The sequence below is a fragment of the Rhinopithecus roxellana genome, chromosome 14 (assembly GCF_007565055.1).
Source record: "Rhinopithecus roxellana isolate Shanxi Qingling chromosome 14, ASM756505v1, whole genome shotgun sequence".
NCBI classification, from domain to species: Eukaryota; Metazoa; Chordata; class Mammalia; order Primates; family Cercopithecidae; genus Rhinopithecus; species Rhinopithecus roxellana.
The window spans coordinates 56,863,503-56,878,870 of NC_044562.1; the positions used below are offsets into that span (position 1 = coordinate 56,863,503).

Genomic DNA, 15,368 nt, shown 5'->3' on the forward strand with positions numbered 1-15,368 from the left:
GGTGCCGTCCACGGGCGTGGCAGCAGGCTGGGCAGGAGCACTTGAAGCCAGAAGGAAGGGCCCGTGGAGAGAGGGGCCCAGGGCTCACTTCTATTTTTTCTTTATAGCTTTCTACATTTTCCAGATTTTCTTTTTTTCTTTCTTTCTTTTTTTTTCTTTTTTCTTTTTTTTTTTTTTTTTTTTGGAGTCTCACTCTGTCACCCAGGCTGGAGTGCAGTGGCATAATCTCAGCTCACTGCAACCTCCGCCTCCTAGGCTAAAGTGATTCTCCTGCCTCAGCCTCCCAAGTAGCTGAGATTACAGGTGCCCACCACGATGCCCAGCTAATTTTTGTGTTTTTAGTAGAGACGGGATTTCACCATGTTGGCCAGGCTGGTCTCGAATTCCTGACCTCAGGTGATCCACCTGCCTCGACCTCCCAAAGTGCTGGGATTACAGGCGTGAGCCATTGTGCCCGGCTCATTTTCCAGATTTTCTACAGTAAGCATATGTTCCTTTTATCATCAGAAATGAAGACTTTAAAAGGAGAATAAATAAAAAGGAACTTGCCTGGGGAAACAGCCCCAGTGGAGCCCAAGCCCTCTCCATGGTGGGGTCAGGGGAGCGGGACACAGGGCTGATCCTGGAAGGTGACCCCCTCCTGGTGTCCAGCTCTGCGGGGAGAGGCCCTACCTCCTACTCCTCTGGTAGGAAGTTCAGAGAGTGCGGCAGACCACTTGCAAATCACCATCAAGGTGATTTGAGGTCAAGGGCGGAAGCCGCTTCCTCCCTCCTACCCTCTCTCTGCTGGCCCCGGGATGTTTAGGAGCAGAGCTTTGCTAAGGCAGTGAGATTTTGGGATGGGGTCAGAGAAGTGGGTTAGAGCAGAGCTCCCCTCCCCAGGGCTGGAACCTGAAAAGGAAAGAAACGTCTACCCCAACACAAGCACGATTCCTTTATTTCGAGCCAGAAAGCAGCCAGCAAGCAAGTGCTGCCACCCACAACACCCTGGGCTACCTGCAGTCCGGTGCCTGGCCCTGCAGCCTCAGAAGGGAGCTGTGGGGGGTCGCCCAGGGCCCACTTCCTGCCCCTACCTGCCCTGCTCACTCCCAGCCGCTGTTCCCCTTCCTGAAGAGCAACCCCTGCTTGAGAGCTCTGAGGAGCAACTTGTTTCTAATCCACAGGATTCTGCACTAAGAGCCCCCCACATCCATCCTGGGGCACCCCAGCGTATTCCACCCCTCTGCCCCGGGCACCCAAGGGGCATGGGCACGGCCAGAAGGCCTGTCAGGAGGGCCAGCAGCACCCCTGAGGCTTGTCCCCAAGGTTGGGCAGCTCGGGGCTGGCGGGCACGTTCTCCAGGACCTCACGTAGGGAGAATGTGCAAAAGGAAATCTCATCGTAGGAGGTCCTGGCCCCACTCTCGTACAGGCAGGCGAAAACCAGGCCCCCCTCAGGGGCCGGCCCAATGGACGCCAGGTCGGAGTAGCCACTGGGGCCCTTGTAGATCACCCAGGGCTCTGTCCAGCTGCGCGGGTCCAGCGGGGCCTGGCTCAGCCGGATACCCATGTGCAGCCGAGCCCTGCGCCCCACTGGGTGGGAGTACAGCAGCCACGTGGGGCTCTGGGGCGGGGCAGCAAAGGGCATGGGGAGCGCTAGGGTCCAGGACCCCACATCCCCACTGACCCCAGGCCTGGGGCCAGGCTGCCTGGGGCCGTCCCCCTGAGGCTGCAGATGGCTGCAGGGCCCACCAGGCACCTGGCCTCCATGGGGGTCTCCAGCAGCCTCCTCTGGGGGTTCATGGACCCCAGGACCAAGGCGTGGAGTGTGGAGGGGACTCCCAGGGCCCACTGACCAACCGTCATCCCATGGCCTCCTGGGGGTGGGGGCTGGGAAGCCCACGATGCTGCCCTGGCAGCCCCAGGCCGTCTCAGGCAGGGAAGCCACGCGCTCTGCGGGCAGGAAGGAGGTGCCCTCGTCAGTGCTGAGCGCCTGCACGCGGCTGCCCAGGGGGCTCCGGGCATTGCAGTAGAGGAAGCTGCCGGCCTGTCCACCATCCACTGCCGCCAGCTGGCACTCGCCTGAGCGCAGGTTGGGCACGAGGCCTCCACAGCGCCAGGTGCGGCCGTGGTCATCGCTGTAGAAGGCGAAGGAGTGGGGACTGGTCCGGCAGATCTTGCCAAAACACTCTCGGCGGTCCACGCGGTAGGTGTAGGCGGGCACCAGCAGGCGGCCTGAGGGCAGCTGCACGCCATGGCCGGGACCCACGGCGAACGTGGCCCAGTCTGTGGGGAGGAGGGCGGAGGTGGGAGGGGCTGCTGAGTCCCTGAGGTGGGGGGGATGGAGGAGGGCACAGGGGGATGGGGAAGGAGGGGCTGGTGCCTCGGGTTAGGACCGTCGCACTCTGACCACCCTTCCACACGACTCATCGCAGCTGCCCTGAGTCCTCCCAGGCTGAACAAGCCTCTCCCAGCCCTTAGCAGCTGAGCCCAGGTGGATGGCACCCATGGAGGCTGGCGAGCACTGTCCATACAGATACAGCGGAGGGCGGGCAGGGGGAGTGAGGCCCTGCGGTGGGGTCCCGGGGCCCGCCATGTATCTGCTCTACTCCCTGCTGTGGCTCCCACAGGCCAGGGTCAGGTGGCCACAGAGGACGGGGTGGAGGGAAAGCTATGGGCAAGGCCTGGCCAGGCCCTGGGCAGGGTGAGAAGGGAGTAACGAATAAGAGGAAGGGGCGGGGCGGGGTGGCTGTTGGTTTGGGAGCTGAGAGACACCTCAGCATCCAGCCTTCTCCTCTGCAGATAAAGGGATGACCCGGGGGGATGAGAGAGAGTCTGATCAGCCATAGAGGGCCTGCCTGCTCCTGCCCACCGGGTGGACTGGGTGGCGACCAGTACCCATTTGCGTGGGACGGAAGGCTCAGGACAGTCCTGGGGAGAGGGATGGTTGGTTCCCTTGTGGCTGGAGGCAGGGGCGGGGCTGGGGCAGAATGGACATTTCCAGCTGGAATCTCCCTTCCATGTGGACCGTGGCCAATCCGAGGGACCCAGACCGGCACCCTGCCCACCTACCCTGCACGGCACCACCGATGGCCTCCTCGGTGAGGTCCCGGGCACTGCCCCACGAGAGACCGGCGTCACGGCTGGCCACACAGCAGAGGCGTGCAGCGTTTCTTCCCGTGGCAATCTGCACAGCCTCGGGCGTGTGGCCCAGCACCGCGATGAAGAAGAGGAAGATGGTGCCTGTGCCAGTGTCGTGCACGGGGCAGGGGTTCATGGACCGGTGCTCTGCCAGGGCCGCTGTCCCCAGCACCTGCAGGGCGCCCCACTGCCCAGAGGAGGAAGTGCCGCTGACTAGGATGTCCAGGGACCTGGGCACAGCCCCCCGCGGGGCACCTGAGACAGCTGAGCCTGGTTTGCTCATCTCTACCTCGGGCACCCGCCTGCCACCGCCACCCCCGCCCCTGTCCCCCGGTGTGCAGCCCCAGTGGGCCCGGCCACTCACCCGCACGGAGCCCCCCGCCCGTGTGCCCCTCCTCAGCACCAGGCGGTGGGCGTGGGAGTCGTCGGGGCTGAGCCGCTGCTCCACAAAGGCCAGCAGGGTGGGCCCGGGGGGCACGGGGAGCAGCGAGGGCACGCGGTAGGTCAGGCCGGTCCTCTCTCGCTGGAAGAGCACTGTCCGTGAAGGGGTATGAGGGGCCCCCATGCTCTGCTGGTCAGTGCAGGGCCACAGGTCAGCAAGGCAGACCCAGGGAGCCCCACACTCACTCCTCGTCTGGACTGGGGAAGGGGCTCAGGAGTTGTAGACAGCTCCTGCCCACACCTAGGCCTCTTCCTGTACCCACCTTGGGGTCAGCCCTGTTTCTGACTCCCTCACCCCTGATCTGGAGCAGCCCCTCCCCAGCCCACCCTCACACCCCCTGCACCCCAAATGTCTGTGGAATCAGCCCTTCCCCTCTCAACACGGCTCTGGGAGTTGACCCTCAGCCAGGCTGGTTGGTGCGGAGGTGCAGGGGAGGCTGGCCGGAGAGCCCCGGGACCCTGCCAGCCATGTGCCCAGGACACAGGGTCATCCCAGAATTCACCCAGCAGGAGGTCATGTGGACAATCAGGACCCAAAATCTCAAGCAAGGAGAGGCTCAGTGTCCCCAGAATAGAGGCTACAGCAAACAGAGACACAAAGAGGTGAGCTCACAGGGACTGCTGGGAGCCATGGGGACAGGGGACCCGCTCCCACTTCCTGAACGTCATCGGATTGCCCACAGCCAGGGATCCTGCAGGGGACAGGTGCTCGGTGATCAGACCCCTGCCTGCAGGCAGCTGGCCCCATAGTGCCCCCACCCCACTGCCTGGTGCTTTGCACCTGCAGGCCCTGACCTGAGGAGCACCTGAGAAGCACCCATAGGAATCAGAAGCCCCAAAGCTGAGTAGGGCTCCCAGACAACACCCACCAGGGCAGGGCCCGGGTAAGCAGGCATTTGGGGCACATATGTGGTCTGCTTGCTGCAAGCGGGACCTGTCTGGGGGTCTCTCGGTCTGACCGCACAAAGGCAGGCCAGGCCAAGCGTGAGCACACACAGCCCGGCAAGGGAGGTGGCGCAGCTGCAGAAAGGTGGGAACGCTGGTACCCATCGTGCAGGACTCGGAGCGGTCGGAGCCACGGCCAGTCACCCAGGCTGGGCACACGGGGCACCTGGATGGGAGGCTAAGGGAAGGAGGGCGGAGGGAGATGGCCGGATGCCGAACACCGCGCCTGGCCAGGGCACAACGCCTGCCTACAACAGGGACCCACGCACACTCACGAGTCAGGTGGGACCGATGGAGACCCAGGTAAAGGTGCAACACTCGTGCAAAACCCAGGCAGGCCTTGCCCCTACACCTGAGGCCTGAACAAACAGCTCCACCTCCAGCCACCTCTGCCCTGGGCGGCCGGTTCCTGAAAGGCTCTTGGCTAGGGCAGCTGGCCGGCCCCTTCCTGCTGCTCCCCCACCACCAGTGTGTGGCTTCTGAGAGCAGCTTCCTGTCCCCAAAAAGGCCCTGGCTCTGCTCTCAAAGGGCAATTGTGTCCAAGCGGGAAGCAGGTGCAGACGCCACGTGTCCCTCTGGGCTGAGCAGGCACAAGCAAGACATTCTCTCTGCACTTGGCTCCCTCCCCAAGGCCCGGACCACAGGAGCAGGCGTCAGCACCCCCTGCAGACATGAGGCCCAGGCCCACTCCTGGGGACAGAGAGGGAGGGGAGGGAAGGAGGCTCCAGAAACCAGCTGGTCACTCTCCTCGTTGCACAGAGGGGAAACTGAGGCCCACAGAGAGGACAAGGCTGCCACACACTTGGCTTGGGATATCCTTGCCACGGCCAGGCCCTGGGTCCACAGAGCCTCTGTGTCCTCAGCAGGCCCCTCCATCTCAGAGACCAGCCCTGCTTAGCGTGGCCAGTTCAGCATGTTCCAGAGGTTTGGCTTGACTGGGACAGCTGTGTCCTGGACATTAACCAGTGCCCCCGCCCTCCCTGACAGGGCCCTTCTCAGGGGTGTGGAGTCACAGAAGGGGAAACCGAGGCCGGGGGGAGATAGGACCTCCAGGAGAACCTGGCCTTCTGGCCCCTGGACCCCTGGACCGGTTGTAGGGTTCACTCTGGCTTGGCAGGAGGCCATCACAGACCCCCCACACCCCTTGCAGCCCATCCTCTGTGGGTCCCCCTAGAGTCCTGAGGTCAGCCCAGGCCCTCCGCACACACCCTTTGGGGTCAGCACTTCTTGTCCGGGGACCCGTCAGGTGTAGGAACACCTTGGCGAGGGGCATTCCCATGCGCCCACGTAAAGTGCAGAGGCCAAAGCTTTGCGCAGGATCCCGGCGGGGGCCCTTGGCGGCTCTGACCCTCAGCCTGCACTGTGAACGTCCTGTGCCCTGGCCAGGGCGAAGACTCCAACCACAGACCCTTCACCTGGTACAGCGTCCCCGACCAGCCCATCTGCAGCACAACCCTGTGGGCGGGGGCCGGCCCCCTGCATTGGGCCCCTCACAACCCGTCTGCCTCCATCCCATGCCCTGAATCTGCCCCCAGGAACCCTCAGTGTCACACCCACCCTGTGGGCCAGGAAACTGTCCCATTGGGAGAAGCATGTGGGACCTCTTGCTGGAGGGGCCCTCAGAATCCATGCAGCCTGCCCCTTGTTTGAGAGCTGAGGCGCCACCCTGGGGTTGGCAAGCGGTGGGACTCGTCCAGCACCCCCAGACAGAGGGGCCGGTAGCGGGACAGATCCCTCAGGAACGGGTCCTGGCCCCGAGCGCCAGGGTAGAGGGGTGAGGGCGCTGGGGGTGCAAAGGGCAGGGACTCACCAGCCACCTCGGGAAGGCTGCGGAGCTCATCATGGGTGGCTGCCTTGCCTGACCCAGAGCAGAGACAAGGGCCCACTGTGCGGGCAGCAGGCCAGGGAGCTGGCCACGTCCCAGGGCTACGTCAGGACCCTGGACACTCCCACAGTGGCACAGCTCCACTGAAGCCCAGAGCGGGGCCAGGGGTGCAGATGGGCACCCAAGAGCCACACAGATGCCTGGGGCCAGCACAGGCTCCCCTCTGCAGGTCGACGCACTCAACACTGGGGTGCTGAGGGCACAGGGATGCGCCCTCCAACAAGGGCTGTGGTGAGGCCACAGTGGCCCTCCCAGGGGGACACAGGGGTCTGCTGCTCAAGAGATGCGGCCCTGGCAGGAGGGCTCCGTGAGTGCACACTCTCTTCCGGGCTTCCTGGGTGCGGGGCCTCCCCTGGCACAGCACAGCCCCTCACAGCACAGGACAGCGGCCCCTGGGGCCTTGCTGGGCTCCGGCTCCGTATCTGTGCTTCTGGCAGGCCAGCACCCCATCACAGTGTCCTGTGCCTCTCAGGGCCCAGGGTGACCCCTCCCCAGCACAGCTGCCCCTGCAGGACTCCTGCCAGGCCCATTCATGCTGGCCTGACCCCGGCCTGCCATTTCGGAGGCAGCCTCGGTAACTGATGCTCAAATGACCACTGCCCAGGCCAGAATCCCAGAGGAGGCCACAGGTCCCCAGTGCACTCTGATGGGGAAGCCTCTGTGGGGGCTCCCTGGGCCCTGAACACCCTCCCTTCTCACTGTCCCTCCCTCCCCCGCGAAGGGCGTCCTCAGATGCTTCTGAAACCCGGGGGCTGTGGTGGGAAACAGGGAGGTCATGTGGTTTCCAGGCTGAGATTATAAACCTGCTGCATCCCTCCAGGTCTTGGGGCCTGAGGGGATTTGCTGGGGGGAGCTGGGAGGGGGCCGGGGAGGATGTGGGAGAGAAGGAAGTGGGAGGGGTGGGCCCCAGCTCCTTCCGACTCATCTGCGTGCCCCCCGTGGGCCACGTGCCCCCCGTGGGCCGCTCACCAGTGCCCTGTGCACTCACAGTCCCCCGGAGGGGTGTACCAAGTCCAGGCAACTTGGCCATTGTACACATCCTCCCGCTCAGCCAAGAATCCTGGGGCAGGTGGGTGGGAAGGCACAACCTCCCCACCTCTCAGAAACCCCAGCCCAGCCCCACCAGAACCGGGTGGCCCATCTCCCTTCTCCTGTCCCCCAAGTCTGGGCCTGGTGGAGTCTGACCAGGGCCATCCCCTAAGCACCCAGGCTCATAGGGAAACGGGGCCTCCCAGCCCCCACGTCACCTTGCAAAGCCCCCTCCTGGGCCACCCTGAGACAGAGGCTGGGTCTGGAGCAGGGCTGTCTGACCAGGGTGTGCCCACAGAGCTGGGATGGGACAGGCCTCACTCCCTCTGCTCGAGGCTTTTCAAGCCCACTTTTTTCAATCTAGAGATTTCACAGAAAAACCGTGTTTTCAGCTTCTCCTGAAAAGTCAGATTCACCCTCAGGTGCCACCTCCTTCCCCTGGGCATCTCTGCCTGGACAAGCCACCGTCTACCTGGGGTATATGCCAGCCATGGGTCCCACCAACCCCCAACTGTCACCCCGTGGCCCATGGCTGCTCAGAGGTCCCTGGGCACATCTGAGGCTCTGTCCCTGTGGGATGAAAGCCACCGGGAGGAAGCTTTCCTTAACTGCCTTCATGAGCTCTGGCAGCCGAGGGGCCACGCTGACCCCAGCATCACACAGAAGGCTGGGACATGCCCCCTCCCCCAAAAGCAGTTTTGGCCACACTGTGTTCCCCCTTTCACGGCTGCACGATGTGGCGGCATTTTAACCACCCCTTCTCAATGCACAACCCGGACAGGCTGTTCTCAACACTCTACTGCAAACCACACACCATTTTATGTCGCCAGAAAGACCCCAAATTTCTGTTCAAAAAGATGGTACCAGTTTCAGTTCCCACCAACCTCGAAGGCAGAGACAAAAGGACAGTGTGCCTCTCCTGTAACCTCATTTCTTCGGTGACTGAAGCTGAGGGCAGAGTCCACGCCTGGGCACAGGGCTGCCACCACAGCAGCCACCGCCCCCAACCCTCACTCCTCCTCCCAGAGACGACCTGCGCTCTGCTCAGAAGCAGACCTCCTCATGCTGAACTCACTCGGGCCCAGTGTGCCAAGGGGGCCTGGTTTTGGGGCCAGCAGGTTCTGCCTGATGCTCAGAGGGTAACTGGATGCTGAAAACCGTGAGTCTTTCTTCAACTCAGGGGAATGTTTCCACAGCAGGCCAGGCCTCACTGACGCAGGCCTCCATGACAACTGTCCGGCACTGACTGAGGGTGAAGTGAAATATCAGAAGCTGAGAGCCAGCGCCTCATACAAAGCTGGGAAGTAACAAAAGCCCACCAAGAGTTTTGCCCACGGCTTTCCCGGGCCTTGAAGCATGACGAGATTATGAAGGAATTCTTAACAGGACCCGGTTAGTATTAAACAGGTTGTATTGGGGGGTCTGAAAAAACTCCCCAGGCCTCCACAAACAAGTTTACTGGGCTCTGAAGGAACTCCCCAAACCTCCATGATTTAGCAGAAGACAAGATAAGAGTAAACACCTGGACCCATTTAGATCAAGTAAATTTACTGAGGCTCCAGAGGAAGATCAGGACTCGAACTTAGTTATAGATTAGAAGAATTTAATCACATATGTCTTTAGATGAATCACACTTACACGTAGACATAGAGCCTAGAAGGTTTATAAGCTCTGGAAAAACTCTGTAATCTGGAGTTAAGTCTGGTAATCATTTCCGGGCCATCTCCCTGTAACCAGTTACAGAAATAAAATCTCTCTTCTTCCCCAGTTCATCTGCATCTCGCTATTGGGCCTGGGGAATGAGCAGCCCGACCCTGGGTGTGGTCCGGGAATGTTTTGTTCTCGGCGTGACCTGCTTTCTCATCTGTGGTCTTCTCTGTCTTCTGGGACTCCTGTTGTTGGCACGTGGGCTCCTCCAGGGCCACTCTCCCTTTACCTGGCGGAATCCCCTCCTGTGGCTTCCCTGGGCTGAGAGCAGAGGGAGGGAGGGTGGCCTGCAGAGGTCCCTGGCTGACTCTGACTCAGTGGAGCTCGTGCCATTCTTCACAGCCGACTCTCACTGAAAATTCACTCTTCCTGAAGCTCCCCCATTACACTGGGGTCCGAGGGAGCTGCCTATGCTGCTGGTTTGAGTTCTCTCTTTTCTTTGAAATACTGGTTCCCTGCCCCCCGAAAAAAAGCAAGGACACACCTAGACCTGCAGGCCTAGCTCCACTGCTGGGGTCTCAACCTCCAGGCTGAGGGTGCAGCAGAGTAGCTGCGTTTCCTGCGTGCCCCAGGCATCGGCTGGTCCCAGCATGTGCACCCCTTTACCCGCTGAGCCTCTGGCAGCCAGGGATCACGTCCTGCCAGGCAGGGAGGCTCTGTCCCTCGTGTGAATGACAAAGAGGGGTGCTCACAGCTGCCCTCTGGCACCACACCCAACATGGTCTCCAAGGCAACCAAGGGTATGTGGACCCCCAACCACTCCAGTCTCCTTTGGCAAATGAGATGTCCTCTCCTTCACGGGGCATTAGGGGCTGACCAGCAGGGGTCGTGGAGCCGAGCTAGAGCTCTGGTCTTGTGAGCAGCTGTGCCATCTCTGTAGAAAACGTCCTTCCATCAGAACCAAATCTCCTGCAGCCAAAGATGGGGAGCTATTCAGGAGCGGCTGAGCTCTGGCCCCTGCCCCGTTTCCGGGCTGGTCTTTGTGGCACTGCCTGTGCCTGCAGCTGTCTCTGGGACCAGCACCTTGTCGCCAGCGCCGGGAAATTCAGGGGGGCCACTCTGAGTTCCTCCGAGGACCCACAGCCCCAGTGCCCAGGACCCTCGGGAGTCCCGGGGCTCAGGGGCATGCGTGTCCTGCCGGGCAGGTGCTGACCTGCGATCCAGCTTCCCCTACTCCCCCGCCCTCCTGTTCAGTTCAATTCAGTGAACAGAGGACCTGGGGGCGGGGGGAGGGGCTGCCGCCTAGGCTCAGGGCGCTCTCTGGGAGGGATCTGGGCGGATCGTCGGGGTGGGCGGCTCCTTACTGGGGTCTCCACCCTCTTCATTTTAGAGCCGTGGCCGGCGGGCCTGGGTTTCCCAACGCCCCAGAAGCCCGGCGAGGATCCCCGGCCTCCCTGGTGACGGCGGAGAGGGGCTGCTGTCCGCAGGAGGCCCCGACCCCGGCCCCGGCCCCGGCCCCTCTACGCCCCCAGGAACGGGATGTCCTTGCGGGGCTTCTCCGGGAACTGCAGGGCGTACAGGCGGGCCATGTACTGGAGCTCAGGCATCACCAGCCTCTCGCACACGCGCCGTGTCTGGTTGTCCAGGCCCGGCCGGAGGTTGTAGCCCAGGATGTCCGCCCTGCCGGACTGGTAGGGGCGCAGGCGCGGGTCTCTAATCTGCGTGTGGTTCTTGGGCGCGCCGCCGTCCTGCAGGCACAGGGTCGCGAGTTCGCGCCTCCGGGCGCGCAGCCGCTCCACCTCCCCGCGCAGCCGCCGCGGCCCCAGCTCGGCGTGCAGCTGCCCCCAGAGGGTGCGGTTGAAATGCTCGTACAGGCGCCAGTCCAGCGCGCACCAGCTCCGCGCGCGCTCCCGGGTCTTGGGCGCCAGGCGGGTCACGGAGCGCGCGCTGCGGGAGTTGATCCTGAAGGCCACCACGTCGTCCAGCGCCCAGCGCAGCCGGCGCCGCAGCAGCACCAGGGACTCGTCCAGGTGCTCGGCGATAAGCACCAGCTGGAAGCGCCGCTCCACCTCCGCGATGCGCGCGCGCACGTAGCTCTCCTTGCGCGGCGCGTTGGGGTCGAAGCCGAAGTCGAACCACATGTTGTTCTTAGCGTAGACGTTCTTGAGGAGGCGGCTGTCGTTGTAGAACGTCCGCGGCGAGGCCAGGAACGCGTCCAGGCTCGGGGCGCGCAGGAAGGCGGGGGCGTAGGTTTTGTAGTAGATGAAGGAGGACTCCAGCTGGAACACGGGGTTCCTCAGGATGGAGAAGTAGAAGGTGTTGTTGGGCATGACTTTCTGCACCTGTGTGGCGACAGAGAGGCGGGCTGCGGACCGCGGGCCCGGGCCAGGGTGGCCCACCCGCGGGGAGGGGGCGCGTCCTGGCCATACCCGCTCCGGGAGCCCCCCATCCACACATCTGCGGAGGGACCCGGGCCTGGCACCTCCTCGTGCAGTAGCTGCGGGAGCAGAGCCAGGGCCACACGCGGGCCCTGCAGCACGGTCACTGGTTCCCGGGGGCCCAAAACAGAGGCCAAGGACGCCAGGAAGGGGCCTCAGCAGGAGGAGGCCGTGGGCAGAGCAGGAGGAGGGAGGAGGAGCTCCCACTGACACCTCGAGGAGACGCAGAGGCCTCTAGGGGTGGGATGCTGTGGGGCACAGACCCAGCACGAAGGGCCCTCCGCAGGCCCCTGGCACAGGGGGCCTTCAGCACTCCACCAGCTGCCCACAGGCCAGGGTGACACCCACCTAACAAAGAAACTGAGGCCCAGAGAAGGCCCATGACCCAGGTTCCTGGCAGGGTGGGTCTGGACTCACCCTCACTTGTGCCCCCTCAGAGGTCCTGGAGGATATACCCCACCCACAGAAAGTAAAGTCATCCCAGAGAGTCATGCCCAACTACACCACTGGTTTCTCCATCCTCAGAAACCCAGGGAGAGAACAGTGGGAGGCCTCCTCCCTGCTCCCACCCTCTTCCTATCCCCTCGTCCCGAACCCTGCTCCTCCCTCTGCAGCCCCCACCCCACAGCACACCCAAGCTGCCCCGCTCTCTGCCCACCACCTCTCCCCACCGGGCCTCCCTCTGGCCTCACCTCATCACCTAGCCTCTGCTGGCCGTTCTCCACAGAGCGCTGGGGGTGACCCTAAAGCACCTGTGCCTGCCCACAGCCCTCCTGCCCATGGTCCCTGCCCTGCTTCTTTTGTAAGGAAGGTCAGGGAAGCCCTGGGGGGAAGAGGGCTCTATGCTGAGACCTGAGGGACCCAAAGGAGGGCCTGCAGCCACAGGAGCGAAGGTCATGGGGTGGGGTGAGCCGGGCCTGTGCAGTACCAGAGGAGGCCAGAGAAGCGGGAGAGCACTGGGGATGCCCTTGGGCAGGGGCTATGGGACTCCCAGGTCTCATTCCAAGAGCAACTGTAGGCGACTGGCTGCCTGGAGGGGCAGGGGTTGGCTCAGCAGGACGTGCGGCCCAGGCCCTCCCCACCCCCTCTCTGCATGCCCGGCCCCTAAGCCTTCCACCTCCTCTCCAGCCTCCAGGCTACACCTCTCAGACCCTGCAGCTACAGTCACGGCCGCAGCCCACCCTTCTGCCCAGCAGGCCACCGCACCTCAGGCAGGTTGAACCTCAGGTGGTTGCACATGATGTTGAAGTGCTGCTGCGGCTCCATGCCTTCCACGTAGCGTGCCAGGAAGAGCCTGGGATAGCCCAGGTGGAGGTGCAAGCCGGCGGGCAGCGCCACGGACAGGTTGTGGGTCTCGGCAAAGCGGTAGAGGATGTTGAGCACCGTGCTGCTGGCCGTCTTGTGCGTCTTCAGGAACATGATGTTGGTCACTGGCGGCCCCTTGGCCTGGCCCCCAGACAGGCTGGGAGGGAAGGCACAGGCCACCATCAGCAAGGGTGCAGATGCCCCGACCCCCGCTTAACAGTGAACCCCAGCCCGGCAACCGCAACGAGAGACCTCCCAACCTGAGCCCCCCAACTCTAGGCCAGGGGGCCCACTGGGTAAACACAGAACCATGGCCCCAAGCCTTGCCCCACTCCACAACCTCCCATCTGGTGGCCCAAACACAAACTCCCCCAACTGTCTTCCGTAACCATGCTCCCCAACTCTGTGCCCCGAGAACTAAAAATAAAACCCTAAATGAAACCAAACTTCGCCAAAGGGACCCCAGACACACCTTAAAACTGAGTTCCCAGCAGTGATGGGATGGGAGGTCAGACCCATCCCATCATCACACCCCCTCCCCTTTGCGGTTTAGACACAGCAACTGCCCAGGGTGAATGTTAAATAGAGACCATGAAGAAAATGTGGCACATATATACCGTGGAATACTATGCAGCCATAAAAAAGAATGAGTTCATGTCCTTTGCAGGGACGTGGATGAAGCTGGAAACCATCATCCTCAGCAAACTCACACAGGAACAGAAAACCAAACACCGCATGTTCTCACTCATAAGTGGGACTTGAACAATGAGAACACGTGGACGCAGGGAGGGGAACAGCACATACCAGGGCCTGTCGGGGGGTGGGGGGCAAGGGGAGGGAAAGCATTAGGACAAATACCTAATGCATGTGGGGCTTGAAACCCAGATGACGGGTTGATGGGTGCAGCAAACTGTCAGGCCTCTGAGCCCAAGCTAAGCCATCATATCCCCAGTGACCTGCACGTAAACATGCAGATGGCCTGAAGCAACTGAAGATCCACAGAAGTGAAAATAGCCTTACCTGATGACATTCCACCATTGTGATTTGTTTCTGTCCCACCCTAACTGATCAATGTCCTTTGTAATCTCCCCCACCCTTTAGAAGGTTCTTTATAATCTCCCCCACCCTTCAGAAGTTTCTTTGTAATTCTCCCCACCCTTCAGAATGTACTTGGTGAGCTTCACCCCCTGCCCCCAAAACCTTGCTCTTAACTTCACCGCCTGTCCCCAAACCTATAAGAACCAATGATAATCCCACCACCCTTTGCTGACTCCTTTTTTGGACTCAGCCCGCCTGCACCCAGGTGAAATAAACAGCCATGTTACTCACACAAAGCCTGTTTGGTGGTCTCCTCACACGGATGCGTGAGACACAAACCACCATGGCCCGTGTATACCTGTGTAACAAACCTGCACGTTCTGCACCCGTGTCCGTTTAAAGTAAAATTTTTCTTTTAGTAAAATTTTTCTTTTAATTAAAAAATAAAACGAGACCATAGCCCAGCAGAACCGACTGTGGCCATAAGACACCAAATTATCAACAAGACCTGAGGCCACGCCAGGCAGGGGCGAAGCCACGCACACTGCACTTAAAGCAGAAACCGGGTTCTCCCTGCCACAGGAGGTTTCTTTTTCTCTGGCAACCAAACACCGGCCTTGAGATGAACAACGTTAAAGCAGGTGCAGCTCACCCCCTGCCAGACGCTGCCTCGCTGACCCCTGCTCCACCAGCCAGAACCACAGCTGCAATCGGACAAAAGCCTCATCTCAGTAACTGTCTCCTGAGCAGGGACCCCCAGCCCCGAACTGGTTCTGGTGGTTTACAGAGGCTGCGCACCGAGTGCTTCCCGTCCCAGCTTCACCTTCTGACGTGCGGGGCCTCATTGTAACGCAGTTAGATGAGCAGTCTCCACCCCAAGGTGAACGTGGGTCACGTGTAACACACGTGTTTGTTCAGGACACGTGTGTCAGGACCCCCTTTACGAATATCCACAGCCCCTGCCGTCACCTGCTGAACGTGTACTTGGCCAAGCCATTCAGAGTAAGCCCCGTCCCACCCCCTCCCTCGAAGCGTCCCCTCACAGCCTTTCCACGGCTGTGCACCCAGCCTGTGGGATGTCCACACTTTATCAGAAACAAAGTCTCCTCTCCAAATTTATGTATGTCATGATTCTTCAGTTGACACCCTCAACCCTGGAACCCCCACCAGATTCATCACTGCGCCCCAACCTACAGACCCTCAGCCCCAGCCTCAGGGCCACACAGAGAGTGTCCTCAGACCCACCTCTGTTTCCCTCAGGGGCTACACCCTCTGGCCCACACGTCACCCCGGCCTGCTCCCTGGCGTCCAGGCGTGCCCGTGCAGCTGGCTCTGTGACCTCATGCGACATCATGCGACATCATGTGACCTCAGCCACACATGCGGTGCTTCTTGGCGGTCCCTTCACACCAGGAAAAGGAAGGACCCCAAAGCCCAGACTGGTGGCCAGATGTAGGGCTGGAGTAGACGCTGGGCCCACTCCTGGAACCCCATCACGACACCTACCCAATGGGCCTGGAG

General features: G+C 61.6%; 2 protein-coding genes across 6 annotated transcripts in view; both read right to left on the bottom strand.

The window, feature by feature from the left end:
* Window positions 1-914: 914 nt before the first annotated feature.
* NEU4 (neuraminidase 4) lies at window positions 915-8,368 on the bottom strand. Of its 4 annotated transcripts, none has more exons than XM_010376975.2 (4): window positions 8,284-8,368; window positions 3,484-3,687; window positions 3,051-3,306; window positions 915-2,264 (listed from the first exon to the last, which is right to left on the bottom strand). In XM_010376975.2, exons 2-4 carry the CDS (start codon window positions 3,682-3,684, stop codon window positions 1,267-1,269), a joined length of 1,455 nt encoding a protein of 484 aa, XP_010375277.1. In that variant the 5' UTR covers window positions 3,685-3,687; window positions 8,284-8,368; the 3' UTR covers window positions 915-1,266. The 4 variants fall into 4 exon arrangements, with proteins under 4 accessions (XP_010375277.1, XP_010375275.1, XP_010375276.1 ...); XM_010376973.2 differs by lacking the exon at window positions 8,284-8,368 and adding an exon at window positions 6,316-6,375 and having other exon boundaries at window positions 3,484-3,690; XM_010376974.2 differs by lacking the exon at window positions 8,284-8,368 and adding an exon at window positions 6,316-6,772 and having other exon boundaries at window positions 920-2,264.
* Window positions 8,369-9,066: 698 nt separating this feature from the next.
* Window positions 9,067-15,368, bottom strand: part of GAL3ST2 (galactose-3-O-sulfotransferase 2) — a 32,535-nt gene continuing 26,233 nt past the window's right edge. For both annotated transcript variants that reach the window (XM_010376981.2, XM_030915934.1), the window contains 2 exons: window positions 12,711-12,966; window positions 9,067-11,408 (listed from right to left, as the gene is read on the bottom strand). In XM_010376981.2, the coding sequence (XP_010375283.1) occupies window positions 10,587-11,408; window positions 12,711-12,966 (1,078 nt within the window). In that variant the 3' untranslated portion in view covers window positions 9,067-10,586. The remainder of the gene's footprint in view (window positions 11,409-12,710; window positions 12,967-15,368) is intronic.

Bases quoted from the DNA above. Each gene is read 5' to 3' on its own strand.
- NEU4 (XM_010376973.2), bottom strand. From the start codon at position 6,348: ATGATGAGCTCCGCAGCCTTCCCGAGGTGGCTG. The intron at 3,691-6,315 runs GTGAGTCCCTGC...TGCACTGACCAG, and splicing joins CAGCCTTCCCGAGGTGGCTG to CAGAGCATGGGGGCCCCTCA. The intron at 2,265-3,050 runs GTAGGTGGGCAG...TCCTCCCCACAG, and splicing joins CATCGGTGGTGCCGTGCAGG to ACTGGGCCACGTTCGCCGTG.